Source organism: Amblyomma maculatum, chromosome 8 (assembly GCF_055883805.1).
Source record: "Amblyomma maculatum isolate TAMU_Amacu chromosome 8, ASM5588380v1, whole genome shotgun sequence".
In the NCBI taxonomy this organism is placed as follows: domain Eukaryota; kingdom Metazoa; phylum Arthropoda; class Arachnida; order Ixodida; family Ixodidae; genus Amblyomma; species Amblyomma maculatum.
In genome coordinates, this window is record NC_139351.1 from 40,856,858 (window position 1) to 40,882,802 (window position 25,945).

General features: G+C 45.4%; 1 protein-coding gene across 2 annotated transcripts in view; it reads right to left on the minus strand.

Annotated features, from left to right (window-relative positions):
* The window catches only part of fne (ELAV like RNA binding protein found in neurons), a 173,923-nt gene extending 150,574 nt beyond the window's left edge, over window positions 1-23,349 (minus strand). Inside the window, exon 1 of one of the 2 annotated variants that reach the window (XM_084576232.1) lies at window positions 22,773-23,349. In XM_084576232.1, the coding sequence (XP_084432358.1) occupies window positions 22,773-22,830 (58 nt within the window). In that variant the 5' untranslated portion in view covers window positions 22,831-23,349. The remainder of the gene's footprint in view (window positions 1-22,772) is intronic. The other variant, XM_084576231.1, reaches the window with a different exon arrangement.
* Between the last annotated feature and the right edge of the window lie 2,596 nt (window positions 23,350-25,945).

Consider the following 25,945-nt stretch of genomic DNA (forward strand, 5'->3'; position numbering starts at 1 on the left):
GGCCCACCGCGCCTCATTCAGCATTCGACTCGATGCTAGAGTTTCAAGATTAGGCTTCGAGCTAAAGTCGATGAAGTCAGTCACTACGGAATTTCGGCAATGCTTATTAACGCAGTTTGAGAAGGCAAATTTGATAGCGGTGCGCTCTGAGCCCTTTACACTCTTTACCTGCTTGGTTCCACATGCGTGTTAGAAAAAAGTTATGCCATAAGTGGAAGTTTGGCTTATGAACCATTTTAAAACATACGTGGAACCAGATTACGAGAGTAACGCACTTATGGAAGTTGATGAAGATAACATGCATGTGGTGCACATCACGACACAATAGCAGTTAACCGAAAGGGCTGATCGTTTCTGACGATGGCCTGGCGGTCTCGTGCAGTGGCCAGCCACCAAGCTGATTCGTGCGCGTCGCTGCTGGCTCGGAATCCAGGCTCAGGGCTCTTCGGATATGTTTCATTTCATAACTACGAAAGCGTTCATATGCTCACCACCCCCGGTCAGGAATCTTTCCGATCTTGCTATTGTCATCTCTCTGATTGGCTCAGCAGTCTCGTGAGGTCACAACCACGTAGCTTCGCGCGCGCAATTCACAATCAGCCCGCTACAGCGGCCACGACGCGGGGATCTGCCCGCCAGGTCTGTCAAGCTCGCGCGCAAACAGGGAGAGGCTTAGCCTAGCTATCAATCACTAATGAAACATCGTGATCTCTTTAGTGGTCGCACACTAAAAAAAGTGCCAACAGATCAGAGTGTAACCGGTTGGGTTCAAACCTGGGTACTGTGGTTCATCGGCTGATCGTCTTAACCTTTTCTTTTTCTTTATTTCCTAGCTTTGGTTCATACCATTTCACAAGAACACAACACGAATAACACAAAACAAAGTACATATTGAAAGGTCATCATCAGCCAATGTCAGGCTGGCTTCGTCTCAGTACATTAAAACTCCCGCAACGACAGCAAAGGCTCTACCCTTGAGAGCCATTCGGGAGGTTCAGCAGCCACTTTCTGTATGGCAATAAACCAATTCACACTTTCTCGAAAGTATATTCTAGCGGGTCGAGCATCCCTGTCGCAGTGATAGCCCGCCATTCTGGAGCGCCATATAGAGTGGAGGCCCATGAGCATGATTAAATCATACGGAACGCCATCTTCATTATCAATGCTTAAATACCGGATGCCGTGGGAGTCTAGTGGAAATTCTTTCTTTATCACTGAGCCAAGACGGTCTGTGCTTTCGCTTGTTATGAACACACTTAAGTAGGGGCAAACATCCGCCAATTTATGGGGGGGGGCTCAAAAATGGCGCCATAAGTATCCTTGAGATCAAGCGCGCCGTTGCACCTGAGCTGATCGCCGATGTCATGGTTAAACTTCTGCAATTTCACGCGGCGGCTCCTAGATGGCACCACATGTAGAGCGGAAACTACATGGCACCAGGCTCACAGTAACAGAACGTTTGTACCAGGTAAGTGTGGCACAAAAAACGCCAACTAAAGCGAACTAAAACAAATAAATAAAAAGCCCTAGTTTTGGCACTACGAACAGTGCAGCAGTGGTGAGCCCCCGCCAAAGAAAATCATGCAGGTCCTTGCTTCGTGCATCGACTCTGTTTCCCTTGAATTCGTCGGCATTGAATGTGCGGCTTCTTGGAACGATCGACATCAGCATGGGCCAGTGACGGTGCTTTTCCACGCGAACACTGAAATTCTCAACGACACCGAAGGCCATGGTTTTGAATTTTTTCGAGGTTCGCACTTACTATCCCAAAAGACATCGACATCGACGAATCTTTCGGGAACCGCCCGTGACGTTTTCTTTGCCAGTGGGCAAGGCAGCACCAGTGGGATGCGGTCACAACTAAGTCCGTTTGTCTTTTTCTTGCAGGTTAGTAGATTTTGTAACTAAAATGCATTTAAAAGCGATTCGCTTTGTTTGGTTGTGCTGCCCAGGCGTCTTGCTTCAAGCTTTCACTGAGTGTTTTGACTCATTTTGTTTACTTCCACTTCTGCTTAGCGGAGATGTTAAGCTAATCCAGGCCCAGATATTACAGAGAAACTCGAGCAAATCATCGAGAATCAAAAAGGTTCGTCACGCGAACTAGAGTCTATCGGAGCAAAACTTCACTTGCACATATCAGAGAAATATCAGAGGCTGGCCGCGATTGATGGCAAACTGGAAATACTATCGCAGACAACTGAAAGAGTGGAAGCCTGTGAGGAAGCCATGGCAGAATTGAATAAAGTAGTAATTTCGTTAAGAACAAAGGTGGATTATCTCAAAAACTACTCCCGCCGAAACAACCTGCTAATTTATGGAATTGCCGAGGCAGAAACCGAAACGGTAGAGGACTTTAAGGAATATGTCCTAATAGAAATCTTTGAAAGCAGGTTTGAAATCAAAGTAGGGGTTTGGAGAGGGTGTGTTTCAAGTTCTTAAACAGAAACTTGCCACAAACTTAAAGTTAGCGAAGTCTTGTTATTTTAACACGACGTTTTCCGAATTCGTCAAAAGTGATCACCAAAAAATTTTGGAGTTTTCTAGGTCGGACTGATCAGTTGAGCAAAGTTCGAATTAATAATAACTAACTATTTTTAATTAACGATCAATTTCAATCACTTCTTTGTGTTGTAAGTTATTAGAACGTATAGTCTCAGGCTATCTCAACTCATTTCTTGCTGAAAATAACATTTTATCCTCTTTGAAACATGGCTACAGAAAAGGCAGGTCCACTGTGACTCAGTTACGACAGTTAATGAATTTCAACTAGTTGTTGACAAATCAGGACAGGTTGATGTCCTTATTTTAGACTTTCGGAAGGCATTTGACACAGTTCCCCACAGTACACTCGTCTATAAATTAGAAAGTTTTGGCGTCCCTATTTACCTTGCTAACTGGATCTCTGCTTACCTCAAATGTATAGGAAACAATACGTAGATGTTAATGGGTGCAAATCAAACGAGCTACCAGTTACTTCAGGTGAACCCCAAGGTAGGGTCATAGGGCCGCTACTTTTCCTAATTTATATCAATGATCTGCCGGTTTCCATTTCCGATAATGTCTCCTTAAAGCTTTTTGCTGCCGATTGCATACTTTTTAAGAGCATAAAGGAACAGAATGATCATTACATTTTGCGAAATTCACTCTTAGCAGTTCATGAATGGTGTGTTAAGTGGAATTTGCAACTGAACCTAGAAAAAACTGTCCTTTCGCGCCATCACGCATAAAAAAACAAAAAACAATTTAGTTCCTTCCCTTACAGCTTGCGAAACTACCTAATTCAGGAAGGTACACATTATAAATACTTAGAAGCTACACGAACACATGATTTAACATGGACTGCCCATATAAATGACCTAAGTTCCTTGGCATCTTCCAAGCTGTGCTACTTAAGGTGGAGGCTTAAATATGTGCCAAGTAAGCTAAAATTTCTTGCATAATCAACATTTATTAGGTCTAAATTAGAGTGCGCTTCGGCTTTATGGGATCCATTTATAAAGAAATACGTATACCGAATAGAGATGGTGCAAAGGAAAGCTGTCAGGTTTATTTAAAATAAATACAGTAGATTAGGCTCACCCTCGACTCTAATGAAAGCCAATCATAGTCCATGCATTACCTGATCTACGCAGAAAAATGTCCCATTTATTGTTTATACATAACCTTTTAAACATACCCGACTTAAATTCTCGAAGAGCTGTCGCGCCGAACTGATCATTCACGAAACGAATTGCTCGAACCTATGTTTGCAAGGCCCCTTTATGGATCACTGCCTTGTCGTGGCGGAGGGGCTTGCGAAACTCGATAAAGTCGTGAGCTCTGCTGTGTAGGGCCACCAAGACAGACAGGTCACGGCAGAGAGTTCTGACAAAATGTGATTCACTGGAGAAGGTAATGGCAACCTACTCCAGTATTTCCTGCCAAGAAAACCCTATGGCCAGTCACAATACCAATAATGACATGGCGCCGGAAGATGAGCCCCCCAGGCGTCCCACATGTTTACCGGGGATGAACAAAGGGCGATTCTTAGTAGCTCCAGGACGAATGAAGCGGCTGGACTAAAGCCAACAGGACGCTCAGTTGCGGATGTGTCGGGAAGCGACCGGAAAGTCCGATGTTGCATGGAGATATATCGCATAGCAGCATGGAATGTAAGATCTATGACGCAAGGTAAACTGGATGTTGTCAAACGAGAAATGGACAGATTGAACATTGATATCTTGGATATCAGCGAGCTCAAGTGGACCGGAATGGGAGAATTTAACTCCAGCGACCATTATGTCTTTTATTGTGGGCACGAATCCAAGAGAAGGAATGGGGTCGCTTTCATAGTAAATAGAAGAGTGGGCAAAGCAGTCCTAGGGTACAACCCCAAAAACGACCGAATGATTTCACTTCGGATCTAAGGTCACCCTTTCAACATAACAGTTATCCAAGTCTATGCACCGACCACTACTGCTGAAGAAGCTGACGTTGAGAGATTTTATGCGGGCGTACAATGCCTTTTAGACCGCACCCCATCATCAGACGTCGTTTTTCTCATAGGAGATTGGAATGCTAAGGTCGGGAGTGAAGAAATATCCGGAATTACAGGCAAGTTCGGTCTTGGTGAGCCAAATGAAGCTGGGCAGAGGCTAGTAGAGTTTTGAGAGCGGCAGTAAAAACAAGGCCTGGGGCCGATTGTGGCACCGATCATCAGCTTCTTGTTGCCAAAATTAATCTTCGATTGAGGAAAACGCAGAAAACTAGAAGGCCTTTCAGGTATGATCTGGATCAAATTATATTAGAATATGCTGTGGAAGTGAGGAATCGATTTCAAGAATTAGATCTAGAAGACAGAGAGCCCGAAGAGATGTGGACTGATGTTCGTGATATAATGCAAGAAGTTGCTACTATGGTAGTTCCAAAGCAAAGGAAATGCAAGAAAGCAAACTGGTTATCTGAAGAGGCTTTGCAAATAGCTGAGGAAAGGAGGATGGCAAAATTATTGGGGGAAAGAGAAAGATACAAGGTTCTCAATGCGGATTTTCAGAAAATAGTAAGGAGAGATAAGAATGCCTTCCTGAGCATACAGTGCCAAGCAGTTGAGGACAACGGCCAAATAAGGAACACAAAAGCTCTGTACAAGACAATCAAAGATATCAAAGGAAGCTTCTGTGCTAAGCTGGGCGTGATAAAGGACAAACGAGGCAAGGACCTCACTGAAGCCTCAGAGATAAAGAAGAGGTGGCAGGAATACACAGAAGAACTGTACAAGAAGGACACCAATGTGCAAACCCAACATAAGACGGTTGTGATTACTAATCTCGAGCCGGGCATCCAGAAGAGTGAAGTTGAATGGGCCTTAGGCAGCCTTGCTAAGAACAAAGCTAGCGGAATTGATGGCATTCCAGCTGAGTTGCTTCAAAACCTCAACCATGACGCTGTTAAATTTCTGCATACATTATGTCAGAAGATTTGGACAACCCCGCAGTGGCCACAGGATTGGAGGAGGTCAGTTTACATCCCCATTCCAAAGAAAGGCAGTGCCAAAGATTGTTCCAACTACCGCACGATCGCGCTTATTTCGCATGCTAGCAAGGTGATGTTAAAAATCCTCCAAGGTAGGCTGCAGCAGTATGTGGATCGGGAGCTTCCGGACGTGCAAGCTGGGTTCCACAACTAGAGATCAAATTACCAACCTTCGCTGGATCATAGAAAAAGCAAGAGAGTTCGAGAAACCCATCTACTTCTGCTTTATTGATTATGCGAAAGCGTTTGACTGCGTAGATCACACCAGATTGTGGCAAGCTCTCCAAGAGATGGGAGTTCCAATTCACCTCATCTGTCTCCTCAGGAACATGTATGAAGGGCAAGAGGCTACAGTCAGAACTGGGCATGGTCTTACTGATTGGTTTCAGATTGAGAAAGAGTGAGGCAAGGCTGCATACTGTCGCCCTGCCTATTTTACCTATATGCAGTGTGCATCATGAGGAAGGCCGGTCTGGACGAGTCTTCAGCTGGAGCGAAGATAGCTGGAAAACGTATCAACAATCTTAGATATGCGGATGATACCACTTTAATGGCAAAAAGTGAAGTGGAACTCAAGGGACTTCTTATGCGCGTACAGGAAGAGTGAGAAATTTGGGCTTAAACTGAACATTAAAAAGACAAAGATCATGGCGTCTTGCCCTATCAAGTCCTGGAGCATCAAGGGACAAGAAGTGGAAGCTGTGAGAGATTTTCTCTTCTTGGGCTCCAAGATTACCTCGGAAGGAGACTGCAGCCATGAAATTAGGAAACGCCTGCTTCTGGGAAAGAGAGCAATGGTTAGCCTTGACCGCCTAGTAAAGAGCAGAGACATTAGTCTGCCAACCAAGATCCGTATAACTCGTGCTATGGTCTTTCCAGTTGTGATGTATGGATGCGAGAGTTGGACTGTGAAAAAGGCTGACGGCCGAAGAATTGACGCGTTTGAATTGTGGTGCTGGCGAAGACTCTTGAGAGTTCCTTGGAGTGCCAGAAGATCAAGTCTGTCGATATTGTCGACTGCTCATTGGAGGGTCAAATTCTAAAGTTAAAGCTCAGCTACTTTGGTCATCTTATGAGAAGAGAGGAGTCGCTGGAGAAAGATTTGATGTTGGCAAAGGTTGAGGGTCGCCGGAGAAGGGGTAGGCAGCGAACGCGATGGTTAGATGGCATCCTCGAGGCACTGCAGATGAAGTTTGTGATGTTAGGAAGATAGTGAGAGACCGGAAAGCGTGGCGTGACATGGTCCATAGGGTCACGAAGAGTCGGACAGGACTGAACGACTGATCTCCACTGATGTTTGCAAGGACTGACACTTTCAAGTGCAGTTTTTTTTTTTCCGCGGACCTTTACCGATTGGAACTGCCTTCCTGAGGCCATTTTCCAGTATCCCAATTTTAGTAAAGCTCTAGAGGAGCATTTTGTTGACTAAACAGGTGCTATATTTTGTTGTTTTCGGTTACTGACTGCAACCGCCTGAACTTGCTATTTATTGGATTTTTTTTTTATCAGTGAAGCATTGAATGTTTTGTATTACCTCTCCAGCACGGGCCAAAATATTGGCCTGCAGTTTGTCGAAATAAATAAATAAAATTCTTTTTCTTACTAGCTGTGTCTAGCTGGCTTCAGCCAAGCACACGAAGAGTGGCTTATGGTATTACTGAGATCAGCAATAATTGGTTCACATGAAAGGAAATGCGCAGAATCTGTCACACTTGTTTCTTTGGACACCTGAACCTTGCCATAAATGAAAGGAGGAAGGTGGGAGTGAAAGTGGAAAGAGAAAAAGGAGAGTCGTAGTGGCGGGCTACGGAGTAATTTAGACCACCTGGGGATCTTTAACGTGCGCTGACATCGCACAGCACACGGACGCCTCTTCGTTTCGCCTCCATCGAAACGCAGCCGCCGAGGTCAGGTTCGAATCCGGGTACTCCGGCATAGCTGTCCGGCGTCTTACTATTAGATTACGAAACTAATTGTGTTGTGCGTACAAAGCGATTGCGTATACACTACAGGTTCCTTAGGGAAAACAATATAGGTCGGTCAGCGTGGAAGATGCTTGTACGATCGCGTTTGTGAACGTTGTACCATTGTTCATGAAAAAACATGGTGGTCTAATCCGGACTACGCTTGAAATATTCCGCTGTATGAGTGCACACGTGCTGGCTCATGTTCTTTTCGCATAAACAAAGCACAGATCGTGTGGAAACGCAGTTATAATCACGCATGTTTTGCTGTGCGGTTGCGCGAGACAGTGGGTATAGGTATGGGATAAGGTAACACGTTATACGCTACACAATTCCTGCTGATTATTACAGTTAACAAATCATGTTCTCGATGCTTGCGTTCACTGTCTTCTGATTCCTTTGTACACAGAGCCCGATAAAAAAAAGCCAAACCTCGATAAAATGAAAGGAAAAATAACCATTTCATTCGGCTTCACTTGCCTAAACATTCATAAATATTTAGCGACCAATGTGCCAGCTTCCAGCACGCACACTAGTACGCTCCTCCCAAATATTATCTGTTGCATCCAACTGCCAGCAGCTGGACGCCAACGAGTCACCAAAAGGACGAATTCGAAACGAGATGTGATGGGATACCATCCCGCTAGCGTGAGTAGGGCGGCAGATAAACACGTGGTTGCGTGCCAAAGTTTCATAAGAGTCTAAGGTATGAAAGGGTAATAGAGTGAATAGAATGAAAAAAATTCGGAGGGAAGAAGCCTATACTGGGTGTCTTGGTGCTTATGGCTTTCGGTTAGTGAGCCCGAGGAAGCAGAATCCAATCTGGCTGCGATGGCCGTGCTTCCACGGGGATGCAAATCAAGAGGCGCTTCTATGCTACACGATGTCAGTGCGCGTTAGAGGAACCCCCTCTTTAGCTACATATTCGTCCTTTCCCCCACTTGCGCGTTTGAACTATCCCCTCCCCTCCCCTTCTCGAGAGTGAGGGCTTCTGCACCTCTGCTTTCTTCACAACACAATATTTTTCGTTTATTCAGTGTGAAGTAGTTTCTTGGCAAAGTTTCACGTTTATGTCGATCATGTGGACCTAGGCTACTGCATTTGATTCGGTCTTGGTCAGGTGCACGACAGCCACAGGTAATGCATCTACTAGCGAATTTTCATACCGACGGCTAACCGACGTGATTTTTGTTTCCTTGATGGGAGTCCAGGCTGGTTTCGTGACTCCTAATGCAACCGGTATTTCATATCTATAGCATGGCAGTTTTTGTTCAATTTTATACCATCCCTGCCTTGGTGTCTAAACTTATACACCTGTCAAGCGTGCAAGTTAAGTGCACTTACGTAGAGTGTCACTCGCTATAAGTGCACTTTGCCCAATCTAAACACCGCAAGTGGAGTGCATTTGCAGAAAAGTACACTTTATTTGAAGTACGTTCTCGGGAACGCACTTGCTGGCGGAGTACGCAGCCTTGTCGCCAGATATGTCATTGGTACAAAATGTATTGCACGAAAAAAGGACACAAAGGTTCATTTTAGCTACTTAACAGTGGTCAACAAAATTATTCCGTTTTAGCATGAAGCCAAACAACACAATAAAGAAGCGAGAATAATGTCTGTACGCAACTAGCAGTGCGTGTGATGCGGCACTGCTACGTCGCCAGCTTCATTCAGTTCTTATTTATTATTTTGGTATGGTATTATAATTTTCGTTTACTTGACAAAAATAGGTTATCTGTGTTTTTATTTAAATTCAATGCACAACAATCAAAGTTTAGAATACCACTTTTTTTTTAATGTACATCTTTAAAAGAACACGCTATTTGTACGTTGCCACTTTTTTTTTTTTACTGCGAGTGCACTCTGTTTTCCCATTTAGCACCGCTATCCCAAAGTGTGACTCGAAGCACTCGAAGTTCCCGAAGTGCACTTCCCGTAAGTGCACCAAACTTTCGCGCTTGACAGGGGTATTACACTCTCAAGTTGCTGATCTGGCTTACACAAACGGTAATACATTCCACGAGCAGAGCTCAAACAGACATCAAGAACGAAGTTATACAGGGCGGTGGATGCGAGTGTTATGAAGCGGAACATAATGGTCGCACGAGCGTTTTAAACACATCAGCGATTTTGTCACCTAGAAATGCAAGAGGCATACTGGCTCCGAATTAGTTTCAGCTAGCAGTACGCGTCACCTGCACGTCAGTCATCCTAAGATCCGGCGTTTCTACGTTTTCTCGTAATGGTTCTCGTAATAAAGACACCCCAGCAGGGATTTCACCTGGCGACACTGGTAGAAGAGTGAGTCGGCGAGGATTTGCAGTGCGATCGCCTGCGTCGTGTTTGACCAACGGATATAGAAACACTCACTGGGGATAACTGAACAGAATTCATATTTGCAGGTTCGTATCCAACTCCCGCTTTCCAAATATTTGATTTGATCTTTAGCCTCTGTGTTCAAGCTGAGCGCACCGGACGTCTGCACGTACCCACGACGCACGTTTTTGGGAGTACACTGAGAATAGAGACAGTTTATGTGCCTTTCGCATCCTTAAGCTAAATTCGTCGCTAACATACCCGGCTAAAAACGGACGTATGAAAGACGATGAAGATTACGATATCAAACGTAAGCGCTAAAGACTACCAGACGCCGGTAGAAAAGGCTGTGGCGATGAACGTGTCATAATGGTTGCTGCTACAGCGAAACCATTGGAACTAGTGCCAAAACACTGCGGGAAACTTGAAGGGGACACCTATCCATCAGCTATTGCCTGAAGCATCGGCAATTGGTGGTTGGTTTTTGGTTTTTGGTTTGGCTCGTGGGATTTAACGTCCCAAAGCGACTCAGGCTATGACAGACGCCGTAGTGGAGAACTCCGGAAATTTCGACCACCTGGGGTTCTTTAACGTGCACTGACATCGCACAGCACACGAACGCCTTGCTTTTCGCCTCCATCGAAAAGCGGCTGTCGAGGCCGGGATTCGATCCCGCATCCTTGGGAACAGTAGTCGAGCGCCGTAACCACTGCTCCACCCCGGCGGGGCATCGGCAATTAGTTTATACGTATGCGTAATGCGAACAAATAAGCATGGAGAGTAGTAGTATAATCCAGACCTCAGACCACCATGTGATGTGAGGTAGTGCTATAAGTGGTTTTTATTAAAACAAACATAAAAAACCGAAGTAAGAACATGTTTGCCAGCCCCGGTATATCTGCTATCTAAACATCAGAAGCACCTGAACTGCGGCGGCGGAAGTAAATAAATAGCAAATAAGACAATAAATTTTGTTAACCGAGAATGTAGGCTGATGAATCCATTAAGTCCGAAAAACCAATGGGGGTGAAGGCCCCCCCCCCTCCTCCCCCTTCCGGCTCGGATGGACAAAACCTCCCTTCAAAAGAGAAGGAAGTGGTGATGGAAGTAACACTGAGATGACTTGCATACGTACACGAAAAATTACTATAGCCAAAAGCGAGGCTGACATTTTAATTAATCATTCCACGAGCAGAGCTCAACGAAATAACAATGACTAAGAATGAATTGAAGAATCAATGCCGATTTGGATACGTATGGGGAGAATAGAGCATGTAGGCCAGGTAGGAGGTGTGCGGAGATGAGAGGTTGATACAGCTGGCACAAGACGGGGAGATGCAGAGAGGCTTCTATTCCGCCAAGGGGGCATAATGCTCCAATGTTTGTCCACGATGACCAAATTTAACGATGACTCATGAAATGTCTGAGCGTGAGAGCGAAATATAGTTAGCCAAGCTTAATTTGTCAAGCTTAGTTTGAGATCACTTAAAAAGACTCAGAAAATGATCCATCATGATGCAGGAAAATACCCACCATTAACAACATTATCAATGAAAGCCAAAATACCCAAATGGTTTTGCACAATTAATGTTAAGTAAGGATTACTACGAAGATAACCAATCATGACTCAGCAAAATTTAAGAGTACGAATCGCGAGGCGCATTAGATAAAAGCACTGCACGAAGATGCCGCCACTTGTACATGATCATTCTGTTAGCAATAGAGCAGAGAAGAAAGGAAGATATGAATATTAAAGGAACCAACCACAGCTCATTGTGAAATTCACAAAACGTCAAACGCGCTCCTTATAGCATAAGAGGAGCCTAAGAAGACAACGGTCTGCTATTTACTCCCCATTAATCCACTTAATCGCCACTAATTATTTAGGTTACAACGGTGAACTTTGCCAATAAAAGCTTTATTGGAACTGTGGAAGTTATTAATGCGATAACTTTAGAAGACTCGTCGGGGGGAAAACGCGGTGTTGTTGATACAATTCTTAGTTACAGCGGAGGGAAAAGAGATCACCAGACAGAGATTGAGGTACGAGACCGCAAGTAACGTTACCTGACCAGAATTGTGTCAAAAAAACGGGTCATTATGACATCAGTGTCACAGGTCCACAAACAGAACCATTAATTACATAAAACGCCATGTAAAAGATTTAACAGCTTCTACATTTCCCAGACAATGAAATAAGGAATTCCCGAGATATTGCATTGCAGTGCGCCGTCCAGTGTTCTCTGATCAAAAAGGGTGAAGAGGCTGAGTTTGTAGTGATGTACACTTTGTGCTCGTTTGTTTTTCTGGGACAACCTAAAATAGAACTATTCGCTTGATAATTTTTAATGCCTGCCGACTGAATACGCGGGTAAAGTGCCATGCGTAAAGCCTCTCAATAAACTAAAAGTAGCGCCAACATGTGAAGTTTGCCGCCCGCCTCCTCTCCTGCGCTCTCCTTCGTCGTTCGACCCTCTCATTGGCCGAGCGCCGTCACGTGCGCGCGCGCGCTTTTTTTTTTGCTGGGCGCGTGCAGCTTCCTCCTTTCCAGCGGGGCGGGCGGCGCGCGCGCGGCACATATCGCCGTGTGTTTTGCTGCCACGCGGACTGCTACTAAATCGTTCCCGCTGGCTATTTAGTTTTTTTTTTTTTCAAGCATGTTGCGCTCTTTGGCCGGCGGCTGATAGAAGCACCGTGGTGAAGGCGAGTTCAACCAACGCAGACATCGCTTACAAATGGTGTCACGCACTGACAGTTGAAAACGGAACCGTTTCAGCGCAAAATATAAGAAAGAAAACTGCTACCACGCTTCTCAAGTTTCACGGTAGCTTACAATTCAGTCCAACCTGCAAAGAAACCACACAGACTGTAGCTTCCGCAGCCTAGTTAACTTTTTTTTTCAAGCATGTTGCGCACTTTTGTCAACGGCTGACGGACTCAAGGAGGTGAAGGCGAGTTAAATCGACGCCAAAATCGTGTACGTATGGTGACACACAATGGCAGCTGAACACGGCACCGTCTCAACGCCAAATATAAAAAAAATAACTGCTACCTCCCTCCCCAAGTTTACCGGTAGCTCACAAGTCAATCAAAGCTGCAAAGACTCCACACAGACTGCAGCTTCCGCCGCCTATAGTTAATTTGATCTGCAGCTGAAGTTGAAAAAATACATGGAAGACAGCTGCTGCCACACTTCTCAAGTTTACCGGCAGCTCGCAATCCAGTCAACGCTGCGAAGAAACCATACACAGACTGCTCCAAAATTGTTCCTGTCCGCCGCCTAGTTACAAATTTTATAAAGCATGCCGCTGTGTGGGCAAATGTGACGAACTACGGACACACGGAGATGACGGCGAGTTGAACCAACGCCGAAGTCGCGTACATGTGGTGTAACACGCTCACAGCTGAAACTATTCTGGCGGGAAATCCCTGTCAACATTCGGTAATTATGTTTCAACAGTGAGCAATATTTTAACCTAGTCGCGCACCCCGTAGGTGGAGCCACGGTCGAAATGCGAGAGGAGGAGCGGCGCCGCCGGAGGAGGAGAGAGGAGATGGCGCTACTTTTAGTTTATTGAGGGGCTTTAGCCATGCGAAGTTGTCATGACGTAGTATACGAATACGCAGGATGACGGTTCATCAAATAATCCATTGCAAAACGCATTAGTTTAATCATGATTATGCATTTGACTCGCTGCCATATAATTAAGTGTTAAAGACATAAGTTTAGACTCTCTACATGATTCACGGTGCGGCTGACTGTTATTGTTTGCCATTTTATAATAGTGATGCCAATAGATAAGTGTGGATCGTTGTGTTATCTGAACCACCGCGAAGTAAAAGCGATATGCTGGCACGTTCACATTTTATTAAGAAGAAAGATTTTTTTTTCTTCTCCCTTCCACTAGGACAAGGTTCGGAGCGTTCCGCACTTGCAAGGAACTTGCTCTCCCCTGCCCTTATTTTGTGGGAGCGCCGCGCAGCTTCAGCCGGCCAACCGCTTTTCTCTAAATGGTATTCCTCTAGCCAACGGAGCCAAAAGCGAACGGAAGGGTGATAAAAAATAACCGGCATGACGTCTGCCACTATTGTGCCATTCAGGTGTACTTTTTGCTTAATCAAAGGGCGTTTTGCCGGCGGACCAAGTTTTCATATTATTAAACAGAAAAGGCAGCCAACAGTGCGATATAGTTGGCGTGCCATCCCGGTTGTGGTGAAAGACGGCACGTAGAGGTACACAGCTGGTGGTATGTCAGGGGAGGACAAGTGCCATTTCTTTCCGAACCAATAATGCGGGTGGCGCCCATAACTCTTGACGTCCTGTCTTCGCTTTCGCCTGAGGTAAGGAAAGCCGGGTGTGCGTTCTTTGCTCGCTCGCAATAAGCCGGTCAAGACGGCGTGGAAAGAGTGGTCGCGCTCTGCGCCGTGGTGATGGAACAAAAGAAACTGCCGAGACGTACGGGCTACTGCGACGGGACAAGTGCAGAAGAGGAACGAATAGGTTCTGCACATGCGGTACGAAAGCCAGGGGGCCGGAGAGGGCAAGACAATGAAATAAATCGGTGACATCTTTCTAATCAACCTCAGGAACAACTGCTAATGTTAAAAACATGTGACGAGGGAGCTTGACTAGGAGTTAAAACGAATCCGGCGCTAGGACTAGGTGTAAGAAAGAACAGCGCATAGTGGACGAGGACACAAGGGAAAAGAACGTCCTGATTTAGAACAGTTTTATGTCGAACCTCATCTCGTAATATATACAATGAGCGTGGTCACGGTCACGACATCACGCGGAACATCCAGGTGCTGACGGAGGTACAAACGTTCTTTTTGGGTGCGTGCGATTGATGATTTCTACGCAAGATCCCCATAAACGACCCATAATTTCGGCTCCGATAATTTGACGACTCAGTTCACGCTTGTTTTTAATTTGGTTTGGTTTGTAGGGTTTTAACGCCCCAAAGCAACTCAGGCTGTGAGAGACGCCGTATGGGAGGACTCCGGATATTTCGCTCACCTGGGGTTCTTTAACGTCATGGAGGAAGGAAAGAACTTAGGAGAGGCCCTGACGTCACTTCTTTGAAGCCGGAGTGGCCGCGCCGCGACCGGACGCTGCAAAGTCTCTCCTCCTCTTGTACCCTCTGCATTTTCTTTCTCCGCGACGCTCACGTACCTAGGGCCCTTAGCAACGCTGTTGCTAGTGGCCCGAGTTTTCATAGCAACAGCGTCGCCGTTGCTAATGACCCGACTTGGCAAATCCTAAATTTTGACGTTACTTCCGCCACAATTCTTCCAATGCATTGCGAATGGCAAGGACCACTCCTAAGTTGTTTGCTTCCTCCATGTTTAACGTGCACTGACATCACACAGCACACGGGCGCCTTGCATTTCGCCTCCATCGAAAAGCTGGCGCCAAGGCCAGGATTCGATCCCGCACCCTTGGGAACAGTAGTCTAGTGCCGTAGCCACTGCGCCACCCCAAACAATCCACTCTCGGTAGACGGGCTGACACCTGGATACTTTATTGTCAGCACATCTATTAAGAATATGCATGGGAGCTCCCGCTGTGTTCGAGTTTGTGCGTTTCTTATCGAGCCATTTGTGTGAACGCGCAACAGGTACTTGATAATAAGCTCTACTTCGACGGGTTTACAGCTGAGCGAGGAGACAGTAAACAAAAGCACTAAAAGCACACCAAGAATCATCGCTCCAAGCAGACTGAATTTATCATCCTACTGATTAAGGCACTGCCAGTCTGCTGCGCTTTGATATACGCATACACATTTAATCAGTGCGAAGAAATAGAATTCGTTCTAAAGAAAGAAATCGGATACCCTATTTGTCTGTAGCGAACTTCAGAGTGAGGCAATGGCACGTTGTATACAATGTTTGCGATGACTTGGCTAGCCCATGTCTTGTATTGCAAGATAACTATGTAGAGACCACAGCCCTCTATAAGTTGACGCGGTTAACGCAATTCATTTTTCATAAGAAAAGGTACAGGTTGACTTTTGGCGTAACAAAGATTTACCATACCAACATCGTAACCTTATTTTGCCAACTATTGGCGCTTTTCGCGTCGGCATCTAGTTGCAGCACCCTTGCTCGCTCTTATCGATCTCCCTATCATCGCCCCTTCGATTTGGTTTCATCGATCCTTCCCTGAGGATTGTTCACGCGTCCATCTATTGGTGAACACTTCTTCGATACAAACTGAATTCCTGCTTCCATCACTTCACCTTTGCTTTACTTTCTACATGTGAAAAATGTTCTCTCATGCAATGGCGGGCGGTGCAGTCCGTGCAGACAGCGTCAGCCTGCCTGTGTACAAACCTTATATTAAGGGGAAAGCCTTTAATGGCTCACACTCGCGGCCATAGTCCTCTCCGTTCAGCCAGGAGAAGTGTCACCTATTTCGCGAGATTCCGCGGGATGCCGCGAGATTGTGACATAATCACTTGGTGACATCAACGGCCAGTTTACCACGAGGAAGATCGTTAAAATAAAGAAATAAATCCTAGCTGTCTTCACAGGGAAAAGAACCTCTACCCCTGTCACTATCTGGCTCTGTGTATTGGATGTCGTCGTCGCCTTCATCAAGTCCCATCCGTGCGTAGTGGATCCAAACAGAGCACTATGGCATTGCTCTCTTAATGCTTAATGCTTTTAGAGTGCGTTACCCCCGATGGACCCAATCGTCGAGTTAGCCCAAGTTTGCCACAAGTTTCATCTTCAAACCCGGTAGCCTCGAACCTACAGCGAAGTGAAGCGCAACGCGCCTTCGCCCATGCTTCACATTTTCCTGCTCAGCTGAATCGGCTGCACTTCTTGTAATTATTCCATCCGCTTCATTACACAACAAGTAGAACTGACAACAACGCTCTTGACGGACGGCCAACAGTGAGTGGCGAAAAGCGTGGCTGGTGTACCCTGCAACGAAAGGCTCATCGCGTGTACACTTAACGGCATCTTCAACCGACGTTCTGTGACATAACCAAGGAATATGGCTCAAATCTTCGCGCCGTATCAATTGAAATTACTCTAGCAGTGTGGTGTAATGTCCCCGCAAGAACTGGTCTCTCAAACAAACTTTGCAGAAAATCGCCGAGCATAGTGAAGCTGAACCTAAACGCAGAAACTCTCCGAATACATGTCACGCTGAAATGTTGTTGCCCTATATACAAAGGCGCTCCGTTTCCCTCGGGACATGCTCATAGAGGAAGCTCCATAAACAGCGTGACCCAGAATACACTTCATTACATCATACCTTTTGAAAAATAGAGTTCCTCTCCATCGTTCACATACATTCGACTTTCCTGGCCCGTATATAGTGAGCGGGGCGCGCTTACCACGATTTCTCTGCCCGTACTCATTTCAAACTTTGTCGCTGAACTTTCGGGATGCCAAACACCAAAAATGACGTCGACTATGCTCCGCAAAAGCAAGCTATTATTTTCACCCAGTCCGCTGTGCGCTGTGCCGCTCTTGGGGTGCCCCGCTTGTCGCCGTTTCGCTCCCTCCCCGCCATGGGAGTCACACCTCCGCGCGCGCGCGGGCGTGATTGCTTCTTCCAGCGCGACGCAGCGTGATGACGCGAAAGCGTCGGCAGCAGATTCGGCTGCCGCTATCGCACGCCGAACAGGCTAGGCCACCACGACGCCGAGGTGGTTGCATTGTCGGTGGCGGCGACGACGGGAAAATGCTTTGCGCGCACTCGGGTCTCTCCAACAATCTCGCCACTCGCGCTTCGCTGCTCGCTCGCTCCGTGAGCAGGCACAATGCGACGGGAGAGATGCGCTCTCGGAAACAAGGAGTTTCGTAGTCGCCGAGGCGAGCGTAACGCTTGGTGTTCGCAAAGTGGGCTCTCAAGGCCCACGAAAACGGCAGTATGGCGGCGTCGGGTACGCGAACGACCCAGAACTCGTTCCGCGCAAAAACGGAGATGTAGTACGAGAAAGCCTGCTTACAACAATCCGGGTGTAGCTTTCGAAAACAAGCTGCCTGGCGAATCGCGCGCAAAACGCAGGTGGATTTCTAGCGTTTTCTTCACCGATTTCAGTTAGGCCTCGAACTTTGCGTTTCGGTCAACGCGTCACGACTCTGCACGACGAACACGGCGAGAGGCAACGTACACACGTCGCTGTATAACTTGTCTGTTGCTTTTTTTTTTTCGATACTGCGCCTCTTTTGCTATGCACTTAGACAATGTGGACGGAATAACGAGTTAGTGTTCTTCGAAGCCCAGAACACAAACAGCCGTGTGAAGATGTTAGCACAAGGGACAACCTGCCCGCACCTGCCTTGAACGGTTACGCACTTGCAGGACGGCGAAAAATTCTGTCCGGTTAACCGACCCAAGGTATTTACTTTCTGTGATTAGATAGCAAATTCGCAAATTACGGATCTAGCGATGCTGTGCAATCTGAGTACAATTTTTATGGAGACATTCGGCATGTTGCGTCATATTCTAGGCCTAAAGGTGCTCGTATTAAGGAAAGTTTTACGCGGCATACTTTTTGTATTGCGCCTCTGCTAACTGTTATTTCCCTCCTAAATGTTTAGCCCAATGCGCGCAGTCGTCTTTGAAAAGCAGAGGCAATCCGACCGAGACTGGCCCCTTGCGCGACCTCTGCTGTTCTGTGTGACCTTTGCCCAATTACAGTAGTGCTCAATTAAAGGGGAAGATTACTAGCATTGCTGAAAATCACAGTGACTTCTTTCGGAATACAGAGGACCTCCGCTACAACGGCACAGGAATTAGGTTAGTATCGCTTTATTCAACTTGTAAGCTAACATCGGCACAAAAATAACGCAGGACGTCTTCTATCGTCGTCGACATCGTCCAGAACAGCTGAAATTCGCGTAATGATGGGCGAAGGCCATTCCTATGTCTGTGTAATCAACCATATATGGTTTCAACAACCGCCACGCTAGCCGCAAACTTCCTAACCTCTACGTCTACTGAAGTAGCGCCCATTCCAAACTATGCTTCCTTACATTGGAATGTAGTCTGTTGTTAGCGACCCTCGCATATATCGCCTTCGAATTGAAGGCCCTGCCCATTTCATCTTGATATCGAATAAGATATAATTATGGTTGTTCTCTGACTCGCTTTGCTTTGTTATTGTTTATTGACGGCGCAAATATCATATTACATTGTGTAGCCCACTGTAGTTCTTCTAAACATATTGAAAGCTTTTTTCTAAGCTTCTGATTTTCAGCCTCTCATTTTAGTACTGGTAATATGCAATGATACCAAGGTACGCGGGGCATATTTCAAACGCACACACTAATCGCTTGGAGGGTATTTCGGCAATGCTTGATTGTGTGTCGGAAGGGTTAGAAGGATCAAAGGGAGCAAAGGCACACAGCAAAATGATCGACTCACAACTATGTTGACAATGTAATGCGAAAGTGAGGCAAAACGGTGACCCTGATCGAAAATTCAGAATTTGGGCCAAGGTGAGCGTACCGTTTAAATAGGATTTAAAAAAAAAAAAAACACAGGACAGGGTACTTTGATGATCAGCAGGGCGGATTTAAAGAGCAAGAGAGGGAACAAAGAACAACACACAGTAAGACCATTAAGTAAGGGGCGCATCCTAGCAACTGACTACGGATCCTACAGCGTATTTAAGAACACGCTCATGATGAAGATGGTAGTGGTGCTGATACTCGCAAATATACAGGCAATCGGCAGATATTGCGGTTGTTCCGGCTACAATTGGGCAAGACTCCGCAGCTTTCTCGCGAACAGAAGCAACAAGACGACTAACTACATGATAGTTTTCGTAATTGCTGCAAACAAGTTAGGAAAAAAAAAAAAAACAGATTCAGATACACTTCGAACCGGTCTGCCTTCTTTTGTCACAGCAGCCGTTCTAGCGTGACAAGCAATTGCCGCCTTATCGGTAGTCTGGCACAGTCCGTAAGCGGGTAAATGTCAGCCCGCGGCAGGTAGGACTGAGGAGACCGAGATTAACTGATATGTCGGGAGCCTAGCCTGTCGTAACTGAAACCAATATAAGATCTGAGCGGAAAGCAGACAAAACTCATCTCGCGGACGAACTTTGCTCCTGCAAACGAGCAGTTAGTCGTGCGAAAGCTACCTGTGAATGATAGATATCCTTTTGCACCAAGTCTCTGAGAATCAGTGACGCTCTTTGAGTTACTAATGATCGCGCGAAGCGTTAGTAACGAAAAGAATAACGCCTCTGCAATGTTGAGTCATTTTCTGAGTTTGCGTAAGGTGTACCATGCAGTAAACAAAGCCCGCGAGCAAGCATTGACTCAGACATGATGCGATCTGAATCCATTTCATATTATTCCTTTGGGTGATCTAAGGGAATAATATGAAATACATATTGTGAAAACATAGAATAAGAAATCCTGACCGCAGTAATGCATCTGTGCTGCGTGAAGGTCAAGAACCTTAAAGAGCCCCATATTGTCTATTAAGGTGTCCGGAGTAGCCGGTGCGCACCTTCAGGACCCCGTGCACGATTACACTACACCCTGCCGTACCGTACCACATAGCACACCACAACATACTCCACCACACCCCATCATTCCTTAACGTCCAATACTACACCACACCAGACCATATCATACTGTATCATTCCATACGTTACCAAACTGTAATACACCATATAGTACCACGCTATACCGTACGGCAATTTACCTGGTCGTACGTCACACCACACCTCACTATACCTCACGATAACATCGCTCTAATGCGGCTTGCTTAGGTCCTAGCCATGCACTAAAGAGGACACAATTCTGTCTACACCGCCAGCCCGGACAAAAACCGCCAAGCCTTAAAACGTGATACCTAGGATCACTTCAAGAAATCAGAAGCCGAACTGCTGCGCTTCTTGAGCCGCGCCGCCGCGCCACGACGTGGCTGAAGCTGCGCTTGGTGGGCCTGAGCATGCCAGTCATTCACCGCAAGCAACGAAATGATCTGAAGTGAAGGCGGGCTACAGCAGAGCTTGGCAGTACCATACTGTGCAAAAATGCGGGACGCCTGCCGGCTGACTCCTGCCCGTATCATGACCAAGCTGATGCGGCTGCCATCTGAAGAGGCACTCCCCGTTGTCGGGACCGACGCACTGATCCGAAGTGCAGTTTCGGGTGGATGAATGCGCTGGCCTCGACACCATGAGCATTGCATTAGATAACGCCCGCATTTCCTTCATAATACCAGCACGCATTGACAGGGGTCTCTCAATTTTTGTCACTGTAGTACAGTCCAGACCACCTAAACGCCACCTCAGCAGCATTTCTGGATAGCTCGGAATCACTAACAAGGATTCCCCATTATTATAAAGGCCTGCTTAAAGAAACAAGACTATACTGGTCATAACGTTTCAGCTTGATCCAGGATGGCCTGTTTCCAATTTATATGCGTGTGCTGTATTTACGGCAAATAATGTAATCAATCAAGTACCGGGGAGACCTTCTAACCAGTGTACAGTGGACAAATACCTCAAAGGTCACCCCCCACATAATGTTCAAAATACGAAAAAAGACGAAACATAAACAATCCCTATAATAAAGCCAGGCTTTCCTAAAGAAGAGCAGAATGCCTCCACTTTAGAAGCAAAGCCAATTCCACAAGCGACTACAGGTAAGGAGCAACGCAACAATGTGTTTCAAACAATTTACAGTATTTCCAGACCAAAATCCGTCTATAACTGCTGAAACGATGTCTTAGTTATTATTATGGTTTTTAATTATTAACGAGTCCTTGTTGTTAGGTGCTAATACTGGCCATAAAAAGCCCGCGGCAAAGTTCATCCTCTCTAGTGCACAAATAAAAACGAAAAAGCACCCCACCAAACCAGATAAATGACAGCGCAGTGCAATTTTTATATGTGCATATGATCAAAATGCTGCTTTTCTTTTCTTTTTTTTTTTTTGAAATTGTTTGTATCCTCGCGACACCTCTATTGATAAGTAACATTACCATACAATATAGCAGCACTATAATTCTAGGAGAACAAAATTATGCGGGAACTAAAGCTCTCGCCTGCTCTGAATATATTAAACATCCCGACGGCAAGTAGGGATTATGCAAAGCATAGCGCAGCTATCGCAATCACGACAGGACAGTTTAAAAACTCTGAATTTATCCAATAAGTTCGAAATTTTTCTTCCACCGCAACGGAAATTCCGTTCTTCTCTTCTCTATTATTTATTATCATCGATAAATGCCGGCAATCCTCCCAGTGAAGCGAATAGAAGTTTTGAAAGTGCTCGTGCAGTGCTGAAATAAAAGAAATAAACGCTAAGCTGGGCTTAGTCAAATTCTCTCCTCGGTGAACGTTTGCCTCACAAGTTGTACTATTTTGCCGAATTATGCGAAAACAATGCTCCTGCTGCGAAGGTGGCGTTCTACGTGGAAGCAGAAGGCTGGATTGTTTGTCGTGGACCTAACAGCAGACAATTCTGTCTAATCATAAAATAACAGAAGCGAAATAACTAGGCCAGTTAAAGAAAACGAAAACTAAAAAAAAAAAAAAGTTCGCCTTATATGCTCGGTTTTAAAGGAGGTGCATCGAAACTGCATGAAATTGTCACGTGACTGCCATTTCCTGACTCGCCAGGCGACACAAGTGCAGCTCACATAAGCGCGGAGGAAGCTGTCTGACCTCACATTCCGCGTGATACCGCGCATCCACCCTGGTCGCCTGCAAGCAGCACAACCGAGTCGTCTACAGCTCTTCCGAAATAACCCGGAAAACGCCATTTACGCACAACGATGCCGGAGGGTCCTTCAACAAAGCGTCGAGTACGTGGTAATTAAGTTTGAAATCAAGCGTCTTGCCGCTTCAAACATTGAGCTTTACAGCAGAAAACTAAAGTGAGGCGCAAGCTCCTCCCGTATTCATGACTCGCGAGCCCCGCGAGAATCTTTCACGCTTGAAAAAAAGCTTTTTACGCTTGAAAGAAAAAAAAAAATACACCAAACCGACTCACCGTCCACGCCGTAAAAGATGCAGGCCTTGTCAGAAGTCTGTCGTCGACCGGAAGACATCGTAGCAACAAAGTGAACGACTCGACGGGGACAGTTCGTCGTTCCAGAAGCCGTCTCAGCCCTGTCGTCGGTAAGCCTTCGTCGCTTGCGGCACAAAACAGGTAGGCTTAGCTCGTGAACGCTTATTCCTTCAGAAAGAGTAATGTCCCGGTATCAGTTAGTGGAGAACACGCGCTAATGAGATTAAAGGTGCTGACGTGTTTCTAAAAGAAGAGAGACTCGCGACACGGTTTCTAAAAATCTCCAACGAACGAGGCGTGTTCTCTAAAAGATAGCGGGGAAAGAACAGAAAATCTGACACACGCGCGAAGAGCGAAGCGACGGCAGCCGTCTGACACGCTGCGGAAATTACCCGTTACCCAGAAAGCTTTGCGCATCCAAGCGAGATAGCATCGATAAGGTGTCCGCGCGACGCTTCTAACGTTAGAGGCACGCTTTGAATTAAGCTTAAAAATACCGAAAAAAATAATGAAAAGACGGTAGAAAAAACAAAGAAGTAAAGGTTGCGGCAGGTTTGGCGGTGTGCACTTGCGAACGATGTGTCGCGTTGACGCGGTGTGCATTAGCCAGCTTTCTTCGGTTGCTGTGCGCCGTGATGTGCTGTGTCATCAGAGACGGCGGCGGCCGCCGATGCGAGCAAGCTGATGGGCGATGACGTCGGCGTTGGCCGGATAACGTATTGAAGAGTGGCGTGACCGGAGAGTGGTTCGTCACGTCATCGAAGGTTCTGGCTGGGGGAAGTAAGAAAGGGCCTTTTCTATATTTCAACTTTCAATCCGCTTCGGCTGACCGAGAGCACTACCCAATGTGAGCAGCGGACATTTTATCGCGATTTTCTGAGTGAAGGTTTCGGGGTTAGAGCCCCATTGCAATTCGCTACTAAGAGGCGTGCTATTGCTGATTAAATATGACGAGACTGAAGTAGGAAAATGTATATCTGTTGCCCGTGGAACCTTCCGCTTGCTTGTTCGATCAGCGCAAGCATACGTATATGTATATACCTATATACATATCTACATTCACGCGGGGTATTTCCCCGCGTGCAAGTGTCCAGCGCGAGTATGAATATGAGCAAGTTTACGGTTGTTCCATTTGGGGAATGGAAGGCTGCGGTTGCGTTTGCTTTTGAGGTTTGCTTACGTTTTGGAGGCGCTCACTTCGTTACTGATTTGTTTAAAATATAAATGGCAGGTTGTGAAAAGCGTTCATCAAGCTATAATTCCCAAGGCGGTTTAATTTTTTACGTGTAATTTAGGTTTTAAAAGAAGATACACTGTGTGTATCGACGGTTTTCGAATATATTCCTGAATATTGGTAGATCTGGGATAGAATGTCTCATTTTACAGGAAGGAAAACGCATTAGCTGACGTCTTAAAGCAGCTGTCCCGCCTATAATATGAGAAAAGGTTGCAGGGTTAGACGAGGTATACAGAAGGGGATTTTTTTTCCTGTCATGCCAGATGTCAAGTCGAATTTGGCGTGACCCCTTTTAAGCTATGCAATCACCTAACGCTAACTTTTATTTATTTGTATTGTGTATACCCTAAAGAACACATGGGAATTACATGCATATTTGTGAAATTTATCTCGGTAGGAAACTAGCATTGAACTTAACAATCTCACACCTGCACTGATAAAAAATAACGTGCTTTGAATACATGAGAAGTAGTTTTGGAAGAGAGGAAGTAATAAGAATAAGAAACTATAAGCAATAAGTCCAGGGCTTGTTCTAGTTGGATATATTTGTCCTAATTCCGTGTGCTATGTTCAACGCGAAGACACCGTTTGGTGTAGGTTTAAAATGCTAAGTAATGCCGTGCTATTTTTTTTATTGCCGTAAGAAAATAAAACTTTCGGAGCAAGTTATATCTGTGCATAGGTTGAATTCTTATAATTGTATGTTTCTAACAAAAAATTCTGTGGTGTGTTTTGTGTATGATGCATTTTCAATAACACGCTAGTCTTCATCTTTATTAACAATATCTTATTGAGGCTCGACTGAGTTGTTGTGTCCCGCATTATATAACAGTAATTACTGTGAGAAACGAACAATGCTTTATAGAATTATAATTTTACTGAAGATAACGATTTCGAGTGGTGAGTCCCGCAGTAAGACTATTTTTTGAAAGGACAAAATTAACAAGGTTATATTTCCCACTGAAGCCCGTGGGAAATATAAACTCTCAGGCTCTGTATGAAAGCTATTGACGACTTCGATGTGAGTTGAGTTATATGTTAAGAAAAAATTTGAAGGTACTCGCATACCTCTAATCCGGAAAATTATAGATTTTGTATTGTTAGCATATACTTTTAGTCTGTTTTCTTTTGACCAGTTGCTCAACGTAAATAACAGATCATTCGCCTTACTAATTAGGTCGGCTGGAGAAGCAGATGGAATAAATATACTTATATCGGCACGCATTGTGAATTTTACATTTTCCTAAATGAAGACAATATCATTAACGTAGAGGCTAATTAGAAGCTGGCTATGAATGCTGCCTTGCGGAGCACCTGATGCTATTGGCATTGGGAATGGACACCGTTTATAAAGACAAACTGTTATCTGTCCGCTTGATAAGATTTAAGGATTTCATAAGAGAGACTCCTTACTACGTAGCGTTAATAACAGTCTGTGGTTTGTGAGGTCAAAAGCCTGCGAAAAGCCAACATAATATTCCGATGGTTAGAAGTTTGTGCTCAAAGTGATTTAAGAGGTACTCTTTTTTATAGAGGAGCCCCAGCTCTGTTGACTTATTTTTATAAAAACAATATTGAGCCTTTTGTGTGAGTTCAAATTTAGAGCAGAACGAAGACAAGTGATTCTGTATGACTTTATAATACGGAAAGAGTGGAGATTGGATGGTAATTTCTTATATCTAGCTTGTCATCTTTCTTATGAAGTGCCGCAGCTTTCACAGCATTTATTCTGTCTGAAAACGTACCCGACGAAATGCAGAGGTTATAAATGGGGACTAAGACAGGGCAAATATTGTGTATAACATATTTTACTGGCCGGATCTGCGACAATCTCCATCGCAACTATTGCAATTTTTAATCCTGAAAAAATTGACCATAACTCTGCTGCAGTACACGGTAAATAATGTATTTTCGTATG